The sequence below is a fragment of the Salmo salar genome, chromosome 11 (assembly GCF_965601325.2).
Source record: "Salmo salar chromosome 11, fSalSal1, whole genome shotgun sequence".
NCBI classification, from domain to species: Eukaryota; Metazoa; Chordata; class Actinopteri; order Salmoniformes; family Salmonidae; genus Salmo; species Salmo salar.
This window is the reverse complement of record NC_138301.1, coordinates 116,426,540-116,449,497: the sequence shown is the minus strand read 5'-3', so window position 1 is coordinate 116,449,497 and position 22,958 is coordinate 116,426,540. Positions and strand designations below refer to the sequence as shown.

Genomic DNA, 22,958 nt, shown 5'->3' with positions numbered 1-22,958 from the left:
AGACCAGTATAACCCTCTACCCTCCAGGTATAGACCAGTATAACCCCCTACCCTCCAGGGATCGACCAGTATAAACCTCTACCCTCCAGGTATAGACCAGTATAACCCTCTACCCTCTAGGTATAGACCAGTATAACCCCCTACCCTCCAGGTATAGACCAGTATAACCCTCTACCCTCCAGGTATAGACCAGTATAACCCTCTACCCTCCAGGTATAGACCAGTATAACCCCCTACCCTCCAGGTATAGACCAGTATAACCCTCTACCCTCCAGGTATAGACCAGTATTACCCTACCCTCCAGGTATAGACCAGTATAACCCCCTACCCTCCAGGTATAGACCAGGTATAGACCAGTATAACCCCCTACCCTCCAGGTATAGACCAGTATAACCCTCGACCCTCCAGGTATAGACCAGTATAACCCTCTACCCTCCAGGTATAGACCAGGTATAGACCAGTATAACCCCTACCCTCCAGGTATAGACCAGTATAACCCTCTACCCTCCAGGTATAGACCAGTATAACCCTCTACCCTCCAGGTATAGACCAGTATAACCCCTACCCTCCAGGTATAGACCAGTATAACCCCCTACCCTCCAGGTGTAGACCAGTATAACCCCTACCCTCCAGGTATAGACCAGTATAACCCCCTACCCTCCAGGTGTAGACCAGTATAACCCCTACCCTCCAGGTATAGACCAGTATAACCCTCTACCCTCCAGGTATAGACCAGTATAACCCTCTACCCTCCAGGTATAGACCAGTATAACCCTCTACCCTCCAGGTATAGACCAGTATAACCCCCTACCCTCCAGGTATAGACCAGTATAACCGTCTACCCTCCAGGTATAGACCAGTATAACCCTCTACCCTCCAGGTATAGACCAGTATAACCCTCTACCCTCCAGGTATAGACCAGTATAACCCCCTACCCTCCAGGTATAGACCAGTATAACCCCTACCCTCCAGGTATATACCAGTATAACCTTCTACCCTCCAGGTATAGACCAGTATAACCCCTACCCTCCAGGTATAGAGCAGTATAACCCTCTACCCTCCAGGTATAGACCAGTATAACCCTCTACCCTCCAGGTATAGACCAGTATAACCGTCTACCCTCCCGGTATAGACCAGTATAACCCTCTACCCTCCAGGTATAGACCAGTATAACCCCCTACCCTCCAGGTATAGACCAGTATAACTGTCTACCCTCCAGGTATAGACCAGTATAACCCTCTACCTTCCAGGTATAGACCAGTATAACCCTCTACCCTCCAGGTATAGACCAGTATAACCCTCTACCCTCCAGGTATAGACCAGTATAACCCCCTACCCTCCAGGTATAGACCAGTATAACCCCTACCCTCCAGGTATATACCAGTATAACCTTCTACCCTCCAGGTATAGACCAGTATAACCCCTACCCTCCAGGTATAGAGCAGTATAACCCTCTTCCCTCCAGGTATAGACCAGTATAACCCCTACCCTCCAGGTATAGACCAGTATAACCCCTACCCTCCAGGTATAGACCAGTATAACCCCTACCCTCCAGGTATAGACCAGTATAACCCTCTACCCTCCAGGTATAGACCAGTATAACCCTCTACCCTCCAGGTGTAGACCAGTATAACCCTCTACCCTCCAGGTATAGACCAGTATAACCCCTACCCTCCAGCTATAGACCAGTATAACCCCCTACCCTCCAGGTATAGACCAGTATAACCCTCTACCCTCCAGGTATAGACCAGTATAACCCTCTACCCTCCAGGTGTAGACCAGTATAACCCTCTACCCTCCAGGTATAGACCAGTATAACCCTCTACCCTCCAGGTATAGACCAGTATACCCCCCTACCCTCCAGGTATAGACCAGTATAACCCTCTACCCTCCAGGTATAGACCAGTATAACCCTCTACCCTCCAGGTATAGACCAGTATAACCCTCTACCCTCCAGGTATAGACCAGTATAACCCCCTACCCTCCAGGTATATACCAGTATAACCTTCTACCCTCCAGGTATAGACCAGTATAACCCCTACCCTCCAGGTATAGACCAGTATACCCCCCTACCCTCCAGGTATAGACCAGTATAACCCTCTACCCTCCAGGTATAGACCAGTATACCCCCCTACCCTCCAGGTATAGACCAGTATACCCCCCTACCCTCCAGGTATAGACCAGTATAACCCCTACCCTCCAGCTATAGACCAGTATAACCCCCTACCCTCCAGGTATAGACCAGTATAACCCTCTACCCTCCAGGTATAGAGCTCTCCCATTCAAATCTAAGAGAACAGCTTCTAGTTTTGTGCCCAACATTCATCAAACTCCTGAGCTCTTGAAGTTTGAATTTGTGTTTCTAAATATGTGTTTATATCTTGGGATGTGTTTGTATATATGTGTATATACCTTGGGATGTGTTTGTATGTTGGTGTATATACCTTGGGATGTGTTTGTATATATGTGTATATACCTTGGGATGTGTTTGTATGTTGGTGTGTATACCTTGGGATGTGTTTGTATATGTGTCTATATACCTTGGGATGTGTTTGTATGTTGGTGTATATATCTTGGGATGTGTTTGTATGTTGGTGTATATATCTTGGGATGTGTTTGTATGTTGGTGTATATACCTTGGGATGTGTTTGTATGTTGGTGTATATATCTTGGGATGTGTTTGTATGTTGGTGTATATACCTTGGGATGTGTTTGTATGTTGGTGTATATACCTTGGGATGTGTTTGTTTGTTGGTGTATATATCTTGGGATGTGTTTGTATGTTGGTGTATATACCTTGGGATGTGTTTGTATGTTGGTGTATATATCTTGGGATGTGTTTGGATGTTGGTGTATATATCTTGGGATGTGTTTGTATGTTGGTGTATATACCTTGGGATGTGTTTGTATGTTGGTGTATATATCTTGGGATGTGTTTGTATGTTGGTGTATATATCTTGGGATGTGTTTGTATGTTGGTGTATATATCTTGGGATGTGTTTGTATGTTGGTGTATATATCTTGGGATGTGTTTGTATGTTGGTGTATATATCTTGGGATGTGTTTGTATGTTGGTGTATATATCTTGGGATGTGTTTGTATGTTGGTGTATATATCTTGGGATGTGTTTGTATGTTGGTGTATATATCTTGGGATGTGTTTGTATGTTGGTGTATATATCTTGGGATGTGTTTGTATGTTGGTGTATATATCTTGGGATGTGTTTATATGTTGGTGTATATATCTTGGGATGTGTTTGTATGTTGGTGTATATACCTTGGGATGTGTTTGTATGTTGGTGTATATATCTTGGGATGTGTTTATATGTTGGTGTATATATCTTGGGATGTGTTTGTATGTTGGTGTGTATACCTTGGGATGTGTTTGTATATGTGTCTATATATCTTGGGATGTGTTTGTATGTTGGTGTATATACCTTGGGATGTGTTTGTATGTTGGTGTATATATCTTGGGATGTGTTTGTATGTTGGTATGTATACCTTGGGATGTGTTTGTATGTTGGTGTGTATACCTTGCGATTGCATAGAACGCTTCTACTCCTTAATACTGTAGCCTACATGTTTTAGTGTCATGTCTTGTTATGTGTCCTGTGTGTACCATTCTCACCACACATGAAATTTCCTCCCAGGAAGTAAAAGTTAATTGAATTTGAATTGAATTTCTCTCTCTTTCTCTGTCTCTACCACTCTCTCTCTCCTCCTATCTTTCTCTTCATCCCTCTCTCTCTCTCTCTCTCTAGGTTTTCCCCTGAATGTGCTGTGTCTCTTGCCTCATCTGGTGCAACACTTTGGCCACCCCACTCAGTTCTGCAAGGAGAGCGCTGAGAGGATCGCACAGGTAAAACACCAAAATCCATTTCAAATGGTCTTTCGTTTATAGTGTTATTCCTGTAGCAGTTAAAGATTCTGTTTCATTGTCTTAGATCGTTGTCCACTGGACCGTCCAGCTTCTCTGTTGTTTACCACAGAGTTACATCTTCTCCATCAGTTCCGTAGCTTCCTGTTTCTCTCCCCCTCCCTCCAGGTATGTCTGGAGGAGAAGAACACCAAGCTGTCCCATCTTGCCCATGTGATGACCCTGTATAAGAACAGGTCGTACACGCGGGACCCCTTCTCCTGGGTCAGCGTTGTGTGTCGCTATCTCCACGAGGCCTTCGCTGACATCACGCTCAACATGGTCACCTACATGGCTGAGGTGAGCATCATACTCACCATGGTCACCTACGTGGCTGAGGTGAGCATCACACTCAACATGGTCACCTACATGGCTGAGGTGAGCATCACACTCACCATGGTCACCTACGTGGCTGAGGTGAGCATCACGCTCAACATGGTCACCTACGTGGCTGAGGTGAGCATCACACTCAACATGGTCACCTACATGGCTGAGGTGAGCATCACGCTCAACATGGTCACCTACGTGGCTGAGGTGAGCATCACACTCAACATGGTCACCTACATGGCTGAGGTGAGCATCACACTCACCATGGTCACCTACGTGGCTGAGGTGAGCATCACACTCAACATGGTCACCTACGTGGCTGAGGTGAGCATCACACTCAACATGGTCACCTACATGGCAATATGGAAAAGGCTTTAAATTCACCAATATGCACATTTCCACCCAGTGTTACAAAGACCTTTATCAGTCTGAGGTCCTGCAAATAATCTACATTTGTTTTAACGGAATACATGACCCATATCAAATCAAAATCTAATTGAATTTAATTGTATTTGTCACATGCTTCATAATCAACAGGTGTGAACTAACAGTGAAATGCTTATTCAGGCCCTTCCCAACAATGCAGAGAGAAAGACAATAGAGAAATAATAGAAAGTAATAACATGTAATAATAAATACACAATGAGTAACGATTACATTTTTTACATTACATTTACGTCATTTAGCAGACGCTCTTATACAGAGCGACTTACAAATTGGTGCATTCATCTTATGATATCCAGTGGAACAACCACTTTACAATAGTGCATCTAAATCTTTTAAGGGGGGGGGGGGGGGGTTAGAAGGATTACTTTATCCTATCCTAGGTATTCCTTAAAGAGGTGGGGTTTCAGGTGTCTCCGGAAGGTGGTGACTGACTCCGCTGTCCTGGCGTCGTGAGGGAGCTTGTTCCACCATTGGGGTGTCAGAGCAGCGAACAGTTTTGACTGGGCTGAGCGGGAACTGTGCTTCCTCAGAGGTAGGGGGGCCAGCAGGCCAGAGGTGGATGAACGCAGTGCCCTTGTTTGGGTGTAGGGCCTGATCAGAGCCTGAAGGTATGGAGGTGCCGTTCCCTTCACAGCTCCGTAGGCAATCACCATGGTCTTGTAGCGGATGCGAGCTTCAACTGGAAGCCAGTGGAGAGAGCGGAGGAGCGGGGTGACGTGAGAGAACTTGGGAAGGTTGAACACCAGACGGGCTGCGGCGTTCTGGATGAGTTGTAGGGGTTTAATGGCACAGGCAGGGAGCCCAGCCAACAGCGAGTTGCAGTAATCCAGACGGGAGATGACAAGTGCCTGGATTAGGACCTGCGCCGCTTCCTGTGTGAGGCAGGGTCGTACTCTGCGAATGTTGTAGAGCATGAACCTACAGGATCGGGTCACCGCCTTGATGTTAGTGGAGAACGACAGGGTGTTGTCCAGGATCACGCCAAGGTTCTTAGCACTCTGGGAGGAGGACACAAGGGAGTTGTCAACCGTGATGGCGAGATCATGGAACGGGCAGTCCTTCCCCGGGAGGAAGAGCAGCTCCGTCTTGCCGAGGTTCAGCTTGAGGTGGTGATCCGTCATCCACACTGATATGTCTGACAGACATGCAGAGATGCGATTCGCCGCCTGGTTATTAGACGTCGGAAAGGAGAAGATTAATTGTGTGTCGTCTGCATAGCAATGATAGGAGAGACCATGTGAGGATATGACAGAGCCAAGTGACTTGGTGTATAGCGAGAATAGGAGAGGGCCTAGAACAGAGCCCTGGGGGACACCAGTGGTGAGAGCGCATGGTGCGGAGACAGATTCTCGCCACGCCACCTGGTAGGAGCGACCTGTCAGGTAGGACGCAATCCAAGCGTGGGCCGCGCCGGAGATGCCCAACTCGGAGAGGGTGGAGAGGAGGATCTGATGGTTCACAGTATCAAAGGCAGCAGATAGGTCTAGAAGGATGAGAGCAGAGGAGAGAGAGTTAGCTTTAGCAGTGCGGAGAGCCTCCGTGACACAGAGAAGAGCAGTCTCAGTTGAATGCCCAGTCTTGAAACCTGACTGATTAGGATCAAGAAGGTAATTCTGAGAGAGATAGCAGGAGAGCTGGCCAAGGACGGCACGTTCAAGAGTTTTGGAGAGAAAAGAAAGAAGGGATACTGGTCTGTAGTTGTTGACATCGGAGGGATCGAGTGTAGGTTTTTTCAGAAGGGGTGCAACTCTCGCTCTCTTGAAGACGGAAGGGACGTAGCCAGCGGTCAAGGATGAGTTGATGAGCGAGGTGAGGAAGGGGAGAAGGTCTCCGGAAATGGTCTGGAGAAGAGAGGAGGGGATAGGGTCAAGTGGGCAGGTTGTTGGGCGGCCGGCCGTCACAAGACGCGAGATTTCATCTGGAGAGAGAGGGGAGAAAGAGGTCAAAGCACAGGGTAGGGCAGTGTGAGCAGGACCAGCGGTGTCGTTTGACTTAGCAAACGAGGATCGGATATCGTCAACCTTCTTTTCAAAATGGTTGACGAAGTCATCCTCAGAGAGGGAGGAAGGGGGGGGAGGGGGAGGAGGATTCAGGAGGGAGGAGAAGGTAGCAAAGAGCTTCCTAGGGTTAGAGGCAGATGCTTGGAATTTAGAGTGGTAGAAAGTGGCTTTAGCAGCAGAGACAGAAGAGGAGAATGTAGAGAGGAGGGAGTGAAAGGATGCCAGGTCCGCAGGGAGGCGAGTTTTCCTCCATTTCCGCTCGGCTGCCCGGAGCCCTGTTCTGTGAACTCGCAGTGAGTCGTCGAGCCACGGAGCAGGAGGGGAGGACCGAGCCGGCCTGGAGGATAGGGGACAGAGAAAATCAAAGGATGCAGAAAGGGAGGAGAGGAGGGTTGAGGAGGCAGAATCAGGAGATAGGTTGGAGAAGGTTTGAGCAGAGGGAAGAGATGATAGGATGGAAGAGGAGAGAGTAGCGGGAGAGAGAGAGCGATAACTTGGTTATATACACAGGGTACCAGTACTTAATCAATGGGCAGGCGTTCGATGTATATATAGTGTATGTAAACACCCCAAGCACACAGCCATGCAATCTCCATCGACAAACATTGGCAGTAGAATGGCCCATACTGAAGAGCTCAGTGACTTTCAACGTGGCACCGTCATAGGATGCCATCTTTCCAACAAGTCAGTTTGTCTAATTTCTGCCTTGCTAGAACTGCCCCGGTTAACTGTAAGTGCTGTTAATGTGAAGTGGAAACTTCTAGGAGCAACAACGGCTCAGCCACGAAGTGGTAGGAAACACAAGCTCACAGAACGGGGCCGCTGAGTGCTGAAGGGCGTAGCACGTAAAAATTGTCTGTCCTCGGTTGCAACACTCACTACCGAGTTCCATACTACCTCTGGAAGCAACGTCAGCACAAGAACTGTTAGTCGGGAGCTTAATGAAATGGGTGTCCATGGTCGAGCAGCCGCACACAGGCCTAAGATCACCATGCGCAATGCCAAGCGTAAAGCTCGCCTCCATTGTACTCTGGAGCATTGGAAACTCATTCTCTGGAGTGATGATCATGGTCCAAACATGAAGAGGCCACGACAACACCTTTTCTCCCTCAGGAGACTGAAAAGATTCGGCATGGGGTTCCCAGATCCTCAAAAGGTTCTACAGCTGCACCATCGAGAGCATCCTGACCGGTTGCATCACCGCCTGGTATGGCAACTGCTCGGCATCTGACTGTAACGGCGCTACAGAGGGTAGTGCAAATGGCCCAGTACATTGGGGCCAAGCTTCCTGCCACCCAGGACTAATATAATAGGCGGTGTCAGAGGAAACCCCATAAAATTGGAGACGGTACCGGAGCACCAAGTCTAGGACCAAAAGGCTCCTCAACAGCTTCTATCCGCAAGCCATAAGACTGCTGAACAATTAACATACTTTTGGTAATGTAGTGTATGTACATGTAACTAGGAATAACGTTACAGATAATAAACAGTAACAGCAGCATATGTGATGAGTAAAAAAAGTAATTGCAGAAATTGTCAATGCAGATAGTCTAAGTAGCTATTTGGTTAACTATTTAACTAACTATTTATACTAAGCTAACGTATAGAATTGTTTTCAGAAGGTCATACCAAGGATCATTTAGCTATTGGATTTAGAGTTTCTGGACCCCTTAAGGTATGAAATAATATTACTAATTTGATGAAACATTGAATTTGGCCTTACTGCTATTAGCCCATAGAAACGCATTGAACAACAGCTTCATACATGGATAAACAAATAGTCCCCCCAAAAAATATAAAGTAAGTTTGTTCTGAAGTGTCTGCCATATATCTGAGAGATAATATAAGAAAGATCAGGAAACAATTTTGTATTTAACCTCATATTTTAAGCAATCAACAATCTCCATGTATACTTCACTTAATTTTGTTAACTACTGGCTACCTTCAGACTAGTTTTGTGAGGCTTGTGGGCATCCTAGAGCAACAACTGACATGCATGTGTTCTATAGAAGGGTCATATTAGTGTGTAGCCCAAACTGTTCTGACGCTACAGACAGAAGTTGGCAGATCGGCTGTCTTCAGACGAGTCTCGTGACACTTGTGGGGGTCTTAAAACGGAGAACACCATTGTGTTTGTGAGAGTCTCATCTTTCCATAGATGGATCAAATAGTTTGTAGGCCAAACCGTTCAGACGTTTTCGTGAGAAGACTGATTTTCGGGATGTCTCATGGTCTGACAAACACCGCTCTAGCTCTGCCACCTTTCACCGCAGATGCGGAAGACGCAGACCATGCAAAAAAAGACTGACACATTTTGATGGGAATGTTTTATTATGCTAATTAGATTTCAGCAGGGTCACGGACATCGACTCTAGGGGGTTAAAGGTCTTACTCACATCAATTACAGAGAGTGTGATCACACAGTCGTACGGAACAGCTGGAGCTCTCATGCATGGTTCAGTGTTGCTTGCCTCAAAGCTAGCATAGAAGGCATTTAGCTAGTCTGTTAGGCTTGTGTCACTGAGCAGCTCACGGTTGGGTTTTCGTTTGTAATCCGTGATAGTTTGCCGGTGTAGCGGGATTTACACCGGTGTAGCGACGAGCGTCAGAGCCGGTGTAGTAGGATTTGATCTTAGTCCTGTATTGATGCTTTGCCTGTTTGATGTTTCTTCTGAGGGCGTAGCGGGATTTCTTAGAAGCATCTGGAATAGTGTTCTTCTCCTTGAAAGCGGAAACTGGTTGGCTTCTGGTTGGGATATGTACATACTGTCACTGTGGTGACGACGTCGTCGATGCACTTATTAATGAAGCCGGTGACTGATGTGGTAAACTCCTCAATACCCCGGAACATATTCCAATCAGGAGGATAAAGTTATGGTCACATATGCCAAATGGAGGGCGAGGGAGAGCTTTGTATGGATCTCTGTGTGTGGAGTAAAGGTGATCTAGAGTTTTTTTCGCCTCTAGTTGCACAGGTGACAAGCTGCTAGAAATGAGGTAAGACGGATTTCAGTTTTCCTGCATTAACATCACTAGGATGAGCTTTGCTTATGGCCCTATTCAGCTCGTTCAGTACAGTCTTAGTGCCAGCATCGGTTTGTGGTGGTAAGTAGACAGCAATGAAAACTATAGATGAAAACTCTCTTGGTAAATAGTATGGTCTACAGTTTATCATCTATCTCTCTCTCCCCCTCTCCCTGCCCCACTCTCTCTGCTGTAGCTCCTGGACAAGGGCCTACCCAGCATGCAACAGTCATTGCTCCAGATCATCTACTGTCTGTTGAGCCACATGGACATGACGGTTGTCCAGGTCAAACAGTTCAACGCTGACGTCCTGAAGACCATCGAGAAGTTTGTACAGGTCAGTCCTCTACCTAGCAACCTCAATACCTGCCCCAATACCGCAATACCCTCCCCAAAACTGCTATACCTGCCCCAGTACTGCAATATCTACCCCATATACTGCAATATCTGCCCCAAAACTGCAATACCTGCCCCAAAACTGCAATACCTACTGTACCACAATACTGCAATATCTACCCCATATACTGAAATACCTGCCCCAAAACTGCAATACCTGCCCCAAAACTGCAATACCTGCCCCAATACTGCAATATCTACCCCATATACTGCAATATCTACCCCAATACTGTAATGCCTGCCCTAATACTGCAATACCTGCCCCAGTACTGCAATACCTGCCCCAATACTGTAATATCTACCCCATATACTGCAATACCTGCCCCAATACTGCAATACCTGCCCCATATACTGCAATATCCTACATTTGGCTGTGTGTGTGTGTGTGTGTGTGTGTGTGTGTGTGTGTGTGTGTGTGTGTGTGTGTGTGTGTGTGTGTGTGTTGTGTGTGTGTGTGTGTGTGTGTGTGTGTGTGTGTGTGTAACCCTCTCTCTCTCTCTCTCTGTCCCATCAGACGGTCCACTGGAAGGATGCATTAAACATTCTGAAGCTGGTGGTGTCCCGGTCAGCCAGTCTGGTCCACCCAGCTTATAGCCACGCCCACGGTGACCTCTCTAACCTGGAGGTCAGTAGGATCTGGGACGGATCAGCCAAGGCCCTGCCCGGCAAGACACTGGACTTCACCTTTGACATCTCAGAGGTGGGAGAGCCATCGAACACAGACACGCAGACTCCGTCTTACTTTGAACGACTGACAACTCTCTCTCTCTCTCTCTCTCTCTCTCTCTCTCTCTCTCTCTCTCTCTCTCTCTCTCTCTCTCTCGCTTTGTTTCCTAGTCTTTCTTTCTTTCTTGATCTCTTGTTCTCTATCTCTCTATCCGTCTCTGAAGTAATCTGTTGTGTCATTATAGTATTCATGTTTATAGAGATATGTTACTAAATAAAGGTTGGATGGTTAGTGTTAAAATATTATAGTATTAATAGCTGTTTGTTTATCTGTTTATTTGATTCTCTCTCTCTCTCTCTCTCTCTGTCTCTCTCTCTCTCTCTCTCTCTCTCTCTCTCTCTCTCTCTCTCTCTCTCTCTCTCTCTCTCTCTCTCTCTCTCTCTCTCTCTCTCTCTCTCCTAGACTCCAGTGATCGGGCGGAGGTTTGATGAGCTGCAGGGATCAGGGGGTAGAGAGGGGAAGGCCAGGGCTGTGACCCGTAGCACCTCCTCCACCTCCTCTGGTTCTAACTCCAACACCGTCCTAGTGCCTGTCAGCTGGAGGAGACCTCAGTCCTCACAGGTAACACACCAGTCAGTCAGTTAGTTAGGTAACACGGTTGTTTCCTTCTGGTAGTTTAACCATGGTATTTGGTCAAAGTGAGACATAGTTTTTTGTTGTTGCAAGAGAGATGTGTTCAATTGTATGATTGTGAAGTGGTTTGTTGAAGGTTGTTTCATTGTGGTACTGTAACTATGCTAGAGTGTTTAGTTGGAGAAGATGATTCATAATATAGAAATGTTAAAGCTGTATTTCATGTGTTCAATAACACTTCCTCCTCCTCTCCCTCCTGCAGAAGAGAACAAGAGAGAAGCTGGTGAACGTTCTGTCTTTGTGTGGGCAAGAGGTTGGACTCACCAAAAACCCCTCGGTGAGTCAAAACACTGTCTCCTCTTCCTTACCTGTCCCCTTCAGGTGGTCTGGAGCTGGTGGAGGTGCAGACCGTTATGACACTGTTATAAACCTGTCGTTATGTTTACCTGTCCCCTCCAGGTGGTCTGGAGCTGGTGGAGGTGCAGACCGTTATGACACTGTTATGAACCTGTCGTTATGTTTACCTGTCCCCTCCAGGTGGTCTGGAGCTGGTGGAGGTGCAGACCGTTATGACACTGTTATGAACCTGTCGTTATGTTTACCTGTCCCCTCCAGGTGGTCTGGAGCTGATGGAGGTGCAGACCGTTATGACACTGTTATGAACCTGTCGTTATGTTTACCTGTCCCCTCCAGGTGGTCTGGAGCTGGTGGAGGTGCAGACCGTTATGACACTGTTATGAACCTGTCGTTATGTTTACCTGTCCCATCCAGGTGGTCTGGAGCTGGTGGAGGTGCAGACCGTTATGACACTGTTATGAACCTGTCGTTATGTTTACCTGTCCCCTCCAGGTGGTCTGGAGCTGGTGGAGGTGCAGACCGTTATGACACTGTTATGAACCTGTCGTTATGTTTACCTGTCCCCTCCAGGTGGTCTGGAGCTGGTGGAGGTGCAGACCGTTATGACACTGTTATAAACCTGTCGTTATGTTTACCTGTCCCCTCCAGGTGGTCTGGAGCTGGTGGAGGTGTAGACCGTTATGACACTGTTATGAACCTGTCGTTATGTTTACCTGTCCCCTCCAGGTGGTCTGGAGCTGGTGGAGGTGCAGACCGTTATGACACTGTTATGAACCTGTCGTTATGTTTACCTGTCCCCTCCAGGTGGTCTGGAGCTGGTGGAGGTGCAGACCGTTATGACACTGTTATGAACCTGTCGTTATGTTTACCTGTCCCCTCCAGGTGGTCTGGAGCTGGTGGAGGTGCAGACCGTTATGACACTGTTATAAACCTGTCGTTATGTTTACCTGTCCCCTCCAGGTGGTCTGGAGCTGGTGGAGGTGCAGACCGTTATGACACTGTTATAAACCTGTCGTTATGTTTACCTGTCCCCTCCAGGTGGTCTGGAGCTGGTGGAGGTGCAGACCGTTATGACACTGTTATGAACCTGTCGTTATGTTTACCTGTCCCCTCCAGGTGGTCTGGAGCTGGTGGAGGTGCAGACCGTTATGACACTGTTATGAACCTGTCGTTATGTTTACCTGTCCCCTCCAGGTGGTCTGGAGCTGGTGGAGGTGCAGACCGTTATGACACTGTTATGAACCTGTCGTTATGTTTACCTGTCCCCTCCAGGTGGTCTGGAGCTGGTGGAGGTGCAGACCGTTATGACACTGTTATGAACCTGTCGTTATGTTTACCTGTCCCCTCCAGGTGGTCTGGAGCTGGTGGAGGTGCAGACCGTTATGACACTGTTATGAACCTGTCGTTATGTTTACCTGTCCCCTCCAGGTGGTCTGGAGCTGGTGGAGGTGCAGACCGTTATGACACTGTTATAAACCTGTCGTTATGTTTACCTGTCCCCTCCAGGTGGTCTGGAGCTGGTGGAGGTGCAGACCGTTATGACACTGTTATAAACCTGTCGTTATGTTTACCTGTCCCCTCCAGGTGGTCTGGAGCTGGTGGAGGTGCAGACCGTTATGACACTGTTATGAACCTGTCGTTATGTTTACCTGTCCCCTCCAGGTGGTCTGGAGCTGGTGGAGGTGCAGACCGTTATGACACTGTTATGAACCTGTCGTTATGTTTACCTGTCCCCTCCAGGTGGTCTGGAGCTGGTGGAGGTGCAGACCGTTATGACACTGTTATGAACCTGTCGTTATGTTTACCTGTCCCCTCCAGGTGGTCTGGAGCTGGTGGAGGTGCAGACCGTTATGACACTGTTATGAACCTGTCGTTATGTTTACCTGTCCCCTCCAGGTGGTCTGGAGCTGATGGAGATGCAGACCGTTATGACACTGTTATAAACCTGTCGTTATGTTTACCTGTCCTGCAGGTGATCTTCTCGTCCTGTGGGGACCTGGACATGATGATGGAGGTTCAGGGGAGTGGCGTGTCTTCAGAGGAGGGAGGAACCAGAGAGGACACACTGGATGACACGGCGTCAGAGCAGCAGTTCAGAGTGTTCCGAGACTTTGACTTCCTGGATGTAGAGCTGGAGGACGGAGAGGTGAGACAGTTACCATGGAGACAGAGACACACCCACTTAGACTGTTACCAAAGACAGCACCAGGCCACTCCCACACTGACGTTACTCATGTACATCTTTGCTTTTACAAATGTATATACAGTATTCTCCCTTTTTCTCTCCCTTTCTCTTTTGTGTATGCCTGTCTTCTCTCTAGCTCTCTCTGTCCCTAACACGCTGTTTCTGTAATGTTTTCTTCTTCTCTCTCTCTTCCCCCCATCTCTCTCTCTGTAACTCTGTATTTCTCTCTCTCCCCTCTGCTGCATTAGGAGCTCCAGGTAAGCTCTGTCTCACGCTGTGAATGTGGTGCTCTGAGCGTGTGCAGTCGGCAGCACTAATGATGTCACACTTAAATACCTGTTGCTAGGGTGATCCAGTCAGCTGTTCTGTGCATGAGCTCATAACAGTGCTGTAGTGTTGTTATGGTAACTTACAGACGCTGATATTCATAGGTTGCACCTCCGTAACTCGGTCGCGTCATGACATTGTTATGAACTTTCTCAAGCTGTCCTCTATCGGCGGCGCCATAGTGGTGCCATAAAGTGGTGATAAGCCTAGTCATTGTGGACGGAGGCTAAATAATGCTTCGTTTAAATTACACTATAGTGCCTGGAAATACGATGGAATTGCTAAAGTAGTCAAATATTTAGTAGGAAACAACTTTGTCAAGCATTATCATGTCGTCAAATGTACTTAAGACAGATGGCAATGTTGTCAATAGCTAGCAAAGTTTGTCAAAAATAGCTAGCAATGCTAACGTCAGCTAGCTAAAATCCGGTGGCCTCCCCTCAATCTTAGCGAGCTAGTTAACGTTAAACTGCATCGAAAGTCAATCTGGTGACATCAAAATGATGACGAAAGGTTTTCATACTAAGTATCTGCCTCCTATTGAAATGTCATCGTGTTTACAAGCCACTGTAATACACTTTAGATGAAATCTTCATCAGTGCTCATTGTCAATGCGTTAGAATGCTCAGTCGGGTATCAGTTCAAAACAAACGCTCAAAACAATCTTGTGAGGAAACATGCAGCCCATGAATAGTTAAAGTGATAGTTCACCCAGAATTTCAAAATGACATAGACATGTTTTTTTTTCTTTCACCAAAGTAACTCTGTAACTTCTGTGAATTATCCTTTTAAGTCTGATGACATTTGTGTGCCATTTTGAACAAATGCATGCCAGATATGAGTTTTGCAGAGGAGCACGGCTAAAGTTGACCTGTGTGTGTGTTTTCAGGGCGAGAGCGTGGATAACTTTAACTGGGGTGTACGGAGGCGTTCTCTGGACAGCACAGAGCTTGGTGACCTGTTAGAGGAGAGTCAACACTCGGGCAGCACCCCCAGTCTGGGACAAGAAGACCCACAGGACTCTGACCAATCATCAGAGGAAGAAGAGTCCTCTACCAGTCAGAGTCTGTCTCACTCACAACTGGTTAGTACTGACCATGAGATGAACATAGCACAACCTCAACACACCACAACTACACTCACAACTGGTTAGTACTGACCATGAGATGAACATAGCACAACCTCAACACACCACAACTACACTCACAACTGGTTAGTACTGACCATGAGATTAACCTTACACAACCTCAACACACCACAACTACACTCACAACTGGTTAGTACTGACCATGAGATGAACCTAACACAACCTCAACACACCACAACTACACTCACAACTGGTTAGTACTGACCATGAGATGAACCTAACACAACCTCAACACACCACAACTACACTCACAACTGGTTAGTACTGACCATGAGATGAACCTAGCACAACCTCACCACACCACAACTACACTCACAACTGGTTAGTACTGACCATGAGATGAACATAGCACAACCTCAACCCACCACAACTACACTCACAACTGGTTAGTACTGACCATGAGATGAACCTAGCACAACCTCAACCCACCACAACTACACTCACAACTGGTTAGTACTGACCATGAGATGAACCTAGCACAACCTCAACACACCACAACTACACTCACAACTGGTTAGTACTGACCATGAGATGAACCTAGCACAACCTCAACACACCACAACTACACTCACAACTGGTTAGTACTGACCATGAGATGAACATAGCACAACCTCAACAGAACACAACATGAATATCACTAAAACGGCCAAGTACGGCCATAATGTTAAAACTGACCCCAGGATTTGGAAACAAGGAGTCCTCAGAACAGGGTTTGAGGTGTCCTGTATATTTAGGTCCATTGTTCGTTTCAGAAAATGAGATGTCTTATGTTGCCTTACCCTGCAGACTAATCTCTCTCCGTCAGAGGAGACCAACCACACAGACTCTCTCTCTACGTCGTGCGACACCACTTCAGCTGACCCACAATCCCTCAACGCCACCACACCAGGGACCAGCCAGGGACCTCCACACGACGAGCAGGGAGGACTACGGGTTAGTATACACACACGCACACACACACACACACACACACACACACACAGACACACACACACACACACACACACACACACACACACACATACACACACACACACACACACCTAAAGACTTCAAAGACACAATTAGACAAAGGCCTTGGACCTCATGGTGTTTCTCTCTCTTCCTCCCCCCCCCACTCCTCCTCCTCCTCCAGGGTGGTGTGAGTGTATGTGGTGATGATGAAGACACCCAGGGGCAGGACGATGACCTGTCTCTCAGTGTAAACGACCTTCCCCAGGGCCAGGACGATGACCTGTCTCTCAGTGTGAATGACCTTCCCCAGGGTCTGGGATCTGATCTGTCTCTCAGTGTGAATGACCTTCCCCAGGCCTTGGGATCTGACTGTTGGGAGGGGGAGAGCTTCACTCTGGACCTGGAACACCACGGTCACCATGGACACAGCATGGAGCTCTGTAGACCACCGCTGGGGTTTCTAGACCCTAGCTGTCTGCCCAGGTACTGGAACACACACACACACATAGCAACCAGACCAGAGACCTATAGAGTCCTGCTAGCTGTCTGCCCAGGTACTGGAACACACACACACACACACATAGCAACCAGGACCAGAGACCTATAGAGCCCTGCTAGCTGTCTGCCCAGGTACTGGAACACACACACATAGCAACCAGACCAGAGACCTATAGAGCCCTGCTAGCTGTCTGCCCAGGTACTGGAACACACACACACACATAGCAACCAGGACCAGAGACCTATAGAGCCCTGCTAGCTGTCTGCCCAGGTACTGGAACACACACACACACATAGCAACCAGGACCAGAGACCTATAGAGCCCTGCTAGCTGTCTGCCCAGGTACTGGATCACACACACACACATAGCAACCAGGACCAGATACCTATAGAGCCCTGCTAGCTGTCTGCCCAGGTACTGGAACACACACACATAGCAACCAGGACCAGAAACCTATAGAGCCCTGCTAGCTGTCTGCCCAGGTACTGGAACACACACACATAGCAACCAGGACCAGAAACCTATAGAGCCCTGCTAGCTGTCTGCCCAGGTACTGGAACACACACACACACATAGCAACCAGGACCAGAAACCTATAGAGCCCTGCTAGCTGTCTGCCCAGGTACTGGAACACACACACATAGCAACCAGACCAGAGACCTATAGAGCCCTGCTAGCTGTCTGCCCAGGTACTGGAACACACACACACACATAGCAACCAGGACCAGAGACCTATAGAGCCCTGCTAGCTGTCTGCCCAGGTACTGGAACACACACACATAGCAACCAGACCAGAGACCTATAGAGCCCTGCTAGCTGTCTGCCCAGGTACTGGAACACACACACACACATAGCAACCAGGACCAGAGACCTATAGAGCCCTGCTAGCTGTCTGCCCAGGTACTGGAACACACACACACACATAGCAACCAGGACCAGAGACCTATAGAGCCCTGCTAGCTGTCTGCCCAGGTACTGGAACACACACACATAGCAACCAGGACCAGAGACCTATAGAGCCCTGCTAGCTGTCTGCCCAGGTACTGGAACACACACACATAGCAACCAGGACCAGAGACCTATAGAGCCCTGCTAGCTGTCTGCCCAGGTACTGGAACACACACACACACACATAGCAACCAGGACCAGAGACCTATAGAGCCCTGCTAGCTGTCTGTCCAGGTACTGGAACACACACACATAGCAACCAGACCAGAGACCTATAGAGCCCTGCTAGCTGTCTGCCCAGGTACTGGAACACACACACACACATAGCAACCAGACCAGAGACCTATAGAGCCCTGCTAGCTGTCTGCCCAGGTACTGGAACACACACACACACATAGCAACCAGGACCAGAGACCTATAGAGCCCTGCTAGCTGTCTGTCCAGGTACTGGAACACACACACATAGCAACCAGACCAGAGACCTATAGAGCCCTGCTAGCTGTCTGCCCAGGTACTGGAACACACACACACACACATAGCAACCAGACCAGAGACCTATAGAGCCCTGCTAGCTGTCTGTCCAGGTACTGGAACACACACATAGCAACCAGGACCAGAAACCTATAGAGCCCTGCTAGCTGTCTGCCCAGGTACTGGAACACACACACATAGCAACCAGGACCAGAGACCTATAGAGCCCTGCTAGCTGTCTGCCCAGGTACTGGAACACACACACATAGCAACCAGGACCAGAAACCTATAGAGCCCTGCTAGCTGTCTGCCCAGGTACTGGAACACACACACATAGCAACCAGGACCAGAAACCTATAGAGCCCTGCTAGCTCTCTGCCCAGGTACTGGAACACACACACATAGCAACCAGGACCAGAAACCTATAGAGCCCTGCTAGCTCTCTGCCCAGGTACTGGAACACACACACACACATAGCAACCAGGACCAGAAACCTATAGAGCCCTGCTAGCTGTCTGCCCAGGTACTGGAACACACACACACACATAGCAACCAGACCAGAGACCTATAGAGCCCTGCTAGCTGTCTGCCCAGGTACTGGAACACACACACATAGCAACCAGACCAGAGACCTATAGAGCCCTGCTAGCTGTCTGTCCAGGTACTGGAACACACACACATAGCAACCAGGACCAGAAACCTATAGAGCCCTGCTAGCTGTCTGCCCAGGTACTGGAACACACACACACACATAGCAACCAGGACCAGAAACCTATAGAGCCCTGCTAGCTGTCTGCCCAGGTACTGGAACACACACACACACACATAGCAACCAGGACCAGAGACCTATAGAGCCCTGCTAGCTGTCTGCCCAGGTACTGGAACACATATGAAATACAGTGATGAAGGAATACATTTACATTTTCTTTGATGAAAAACTATTGATAACAATGTTAGGTTCTACTCAGAAACAGACCTAGACAGAAACAGGAACAGACAGAGACAGAGAGAGAGACAGGAACAGACCCAGACAGAGACAGGAACAGACAGAGACAGGAACAGACCCAGACAGAGACAGGAACAGACCCAGACAGAGAGAGAGACAGGAACAGACCCAGACAGAGACAGGAACAGACAGAGACAGAGAGAGAGACAGGAACAGACCCAGACAGAGACAGGAACAGACAGAGACAGAGAGAGAGACAGGAACAGACCCAGACAGAGAGAGAGACAGGAACAGACCCAGACAGAGACAGGAACAGACAGAGACAGAGAGAGAGACAGGAACAGACCCAGACAGAGACAGGAACAGACAGAGACAGAGAGAGAGACAGGAACAGACCCAGACAGAGACAGGAACAGACAGAGACAGGAACAGACCCAGACAGAGACAGGAACAGACCCAGACAGAGAGAGAGACAGGAACAGACAGAGACAGGAACAGACAGAGACAGAGAGAGAGACAGGAACAGACCCAGACAGAGACAGGAACAGACAGAGACAGAGAGAGAGACAGGAACAGACCCAGACAGAGAGAGAGACAGGAACAGACCCAGACAGAGACAGGAACAGACAGAGACAGAGAGAGAGACAGGAACAGACCCAGACAGAGACAGGAACAGACAGAGACAGAGAGAGAGACAGGAACAGACCCAGACAGAGACAGGAACAGACAGAGACAGAGAGAGAGACAGGAACAGACCCAGACAGAGACAGGAACAGACAGAGACAGAGAGAGAGACAGGAACAGACCCAGACAGAGAGAGAGACAGGAACAGACCCAGACAGAGACAGGAACAGACAGAGACAGAGAGAGAGACAGGAACAGACCCAGACAGAGACAGGAACAGACAGAGACAGGAACAGACCCAGACAGAGACAGGAACAGACCCAGACAGAGAGAGAGACAGGAACAGACCCAGACAGAGACAGGAACAGACAGAGACAGAGAGAGAGACAGGAACAGACCCAGACAGAGACAGGAACAGACAGAGACAGAGAGAGAGACAGGAACAGACCCAGACAGAGAGAGAGACAGGAACAGACCCAGACAGAGACAGGAACAGACAGAGACAGAGAGAGAGACAGGAACAGACCCAGACAGAGACAGGAACAGACAGAGACAGAGAGAGAGACAGGAACAGACCCAGACAGAGACAGGAACAGACAGAGACAGAGAGAGAGACAGGAACAGACCCAGACAGAGACAGGAACAGACAGAGACAGAGAGAGAGACAGGAACAGACCCAGACAGAGAGAGAGACAGGAACAGACCCAGACAGAGACAGGAACAGACAGAGACAGGAACAGACCCAGACAGAGACAGGAACAGACCCAGACAGAGACAGGAACAGACCCAGACAAAGAGAAATACAGACCCAGAAAGAGACATTATGACTGACTACTACTGATAACAATATGACTACTACTGATAACAAGATGACTACTACTGATAACAATATAACTACTACTGATAACAAGATGACTACTACTGATAACAATATGACTACTACTGATAACAAGATGACTACTACTGATAACAATATGACTACTACTGATAACAATATGACTACTACTGATAACAATATGACTACTACTGATAACAATATGACTACTACTGATAACAATATGACTACTACTGATAACACGATGACTACTACTGATAACAATATGACTACTACTGATAACAAGATGACTACTACTGATAACAAGATGACTACTACTGATAACAAGATGACTACTACTGATAACAATATGACTACTACTGATAACAATATGACTACTACTGATAACAATATGACTACTACTGATAACAATATGACTACTACTGATAACAATATGACTACTACTGATAACAATATGACTACTACTGATAACAATATGACTACTACTGATAACAATATGACTACTACTGATAACAATATGACTACTACTGATAACAATATGACTACTACTGATAACAATATGACTACTACTGATAACAATATGACTACTACTGATAACAAGATGACTACTACTGATAACAATATGACTACTACTGATAACAAGATGACTACTACTGATAACAAGATGACTACTACTGATAACAATATGACTACTACTGATAACAATATGACTACTACTGATAACAATATGACTACTACTGATAACAATATGACTACTACTGATAACAATATGACTACTACTGATAACAAGATGACTACTACTGATAACAATATGACTACTACTGATAACAATATGACTACTACTGATAACAATATGACTACTACTGATAACAATATGACTACTACTGATAACAATATGACTACTACTGATAACAATATGACTACTACTGATAACAATATGACTACTACTGATAACAATATGACTACTACTGATAACAATATGACTACTACTGATAACAATATGACTACTACTGATAACAATATGACTACTACTGATAACAATATGACTACTACTGATAACAAGATGACTACTACTGATAACAATATGACTACTACTGATAACAAGATGACTACTACTGATAACAATATGACTACTACTGATAACAATATGACTACTACTGATAACAATATGACTACTACTGATAACAATATGACTACTACTGATAACAATATGACTACTACTGATAACAAGATGACTACTACTGATAACAAGATGACTACTACTGATAACAAGATGACTACTACTGATAACAATATGACTACTACTGATAACAATATGACTACTACTGATAACAATATGACTACTACTGATAACAATATGACTACTACTGATAACAAGATGACTACTACTGATAACAATATGACTACTACTGATAACAAGATGACTACTACTGATAACACGATGACTACTACTGATAACAATATGACTACTACTGATAACAATATGACTACTACTGATAACAATATGACTACTACTGATAACAAGATTACTACTACTGATAACAATATAACTACTACTGATAACACGATGACTACTACTGATAACAATATGACTACTACTGATAACACGATGACTACTACTGATAACACGATGACTACTACTGATAACACGATGACTACTACTGATAACACGATGACTACTACTGATAACAATATGACTACTTGTTACGAGAATTATGTTCTCAATGTTAACTTCAATTAAAATACTCAGTCTGCCATCCAGAATGTGTGAGATTCTGGTTGAATGAAACAGACGAAGGCTCAGCTTACAAGAATCAGAAGTGTTTATTCACGAGACCGTTCTGAAGTCCATTGTACAGAGACATCGATTATATACCACTCCTTATTTACGCACACACATACACACAAACATTAAGGCCCCAGATCTCTTAACACTGTAGATCATTACCCAGACGACTGTTTCATTCCTCTGAGATTAGGGAAACCTTGAGGGGGACTCCCCCTCATAAACCCTCAGAGTTCAAGCTAGGTCAGGTCAACCACAGTTTAAAAGTTCTTGGTGTTAAACACACAGACACACATTCTTCTCGTTTCCAGTCCAACCTCGTTAGATTTATGCTTAACATTTTAGTTACTCATTCTACATGCTATATAGACCATATCCCTAATAGTTAAGTCTCAGGGTAGAATTATTTAATCATTACATTAAAACATATAAATCCCTTTACACTACTTCTGATAACAATATGACTACTA

At 46.7% G+C, this 22,958-nt stretch overlaps 1 protein-coding gene across 1 annotated transcript in view; it reads left to right on the top strand.

Moving 5' to 3' along the window:
- Positions 1-22,958, top strand: part of fryb (furry homolog b (Drosophila)) — a 159,620-nt gene that overhangs the window by 117,550 nt on the left and 19,112 nt on the right. Inside the window, exons 46-55 of the mRNA XM_082957584.1 lie at positions 3,761-3,858; positions 4,045-4,215; positions 9,910-10,050; positions 10,624-10,809; positions 11,239-11,397; positions 11,672-11,746; positions 13,739-13,912; positions 15,168-15,362; positions 16,212-16,358; positions 16,561-16,862. Coding sequence (XP_082813710.1) covers positions 3,761-3,858; positions 4,045-4,215; positions 9,910-10,050; positions 10,624-10,809; positions 11,239-11,397; positions 11,672-11,746; positions 13,739-13,912; positions 15,168-15,362; positions 16,212-16,358; positions 16,561-16,862 — 1,648 coding nt within the window. The remainder of the gene's footprint in view (positions 1-3,760; positions 3,859-4,044; positions 4,216-9,909; positions 10,051-10,623; positions 10,810-11,238; positions 11,398-11,671; positions 11,747-13,738; positions 13,913-15,167; positions 15,363-16,211; positions 16,359-16,560; positions 16,863-22,958) is intronic.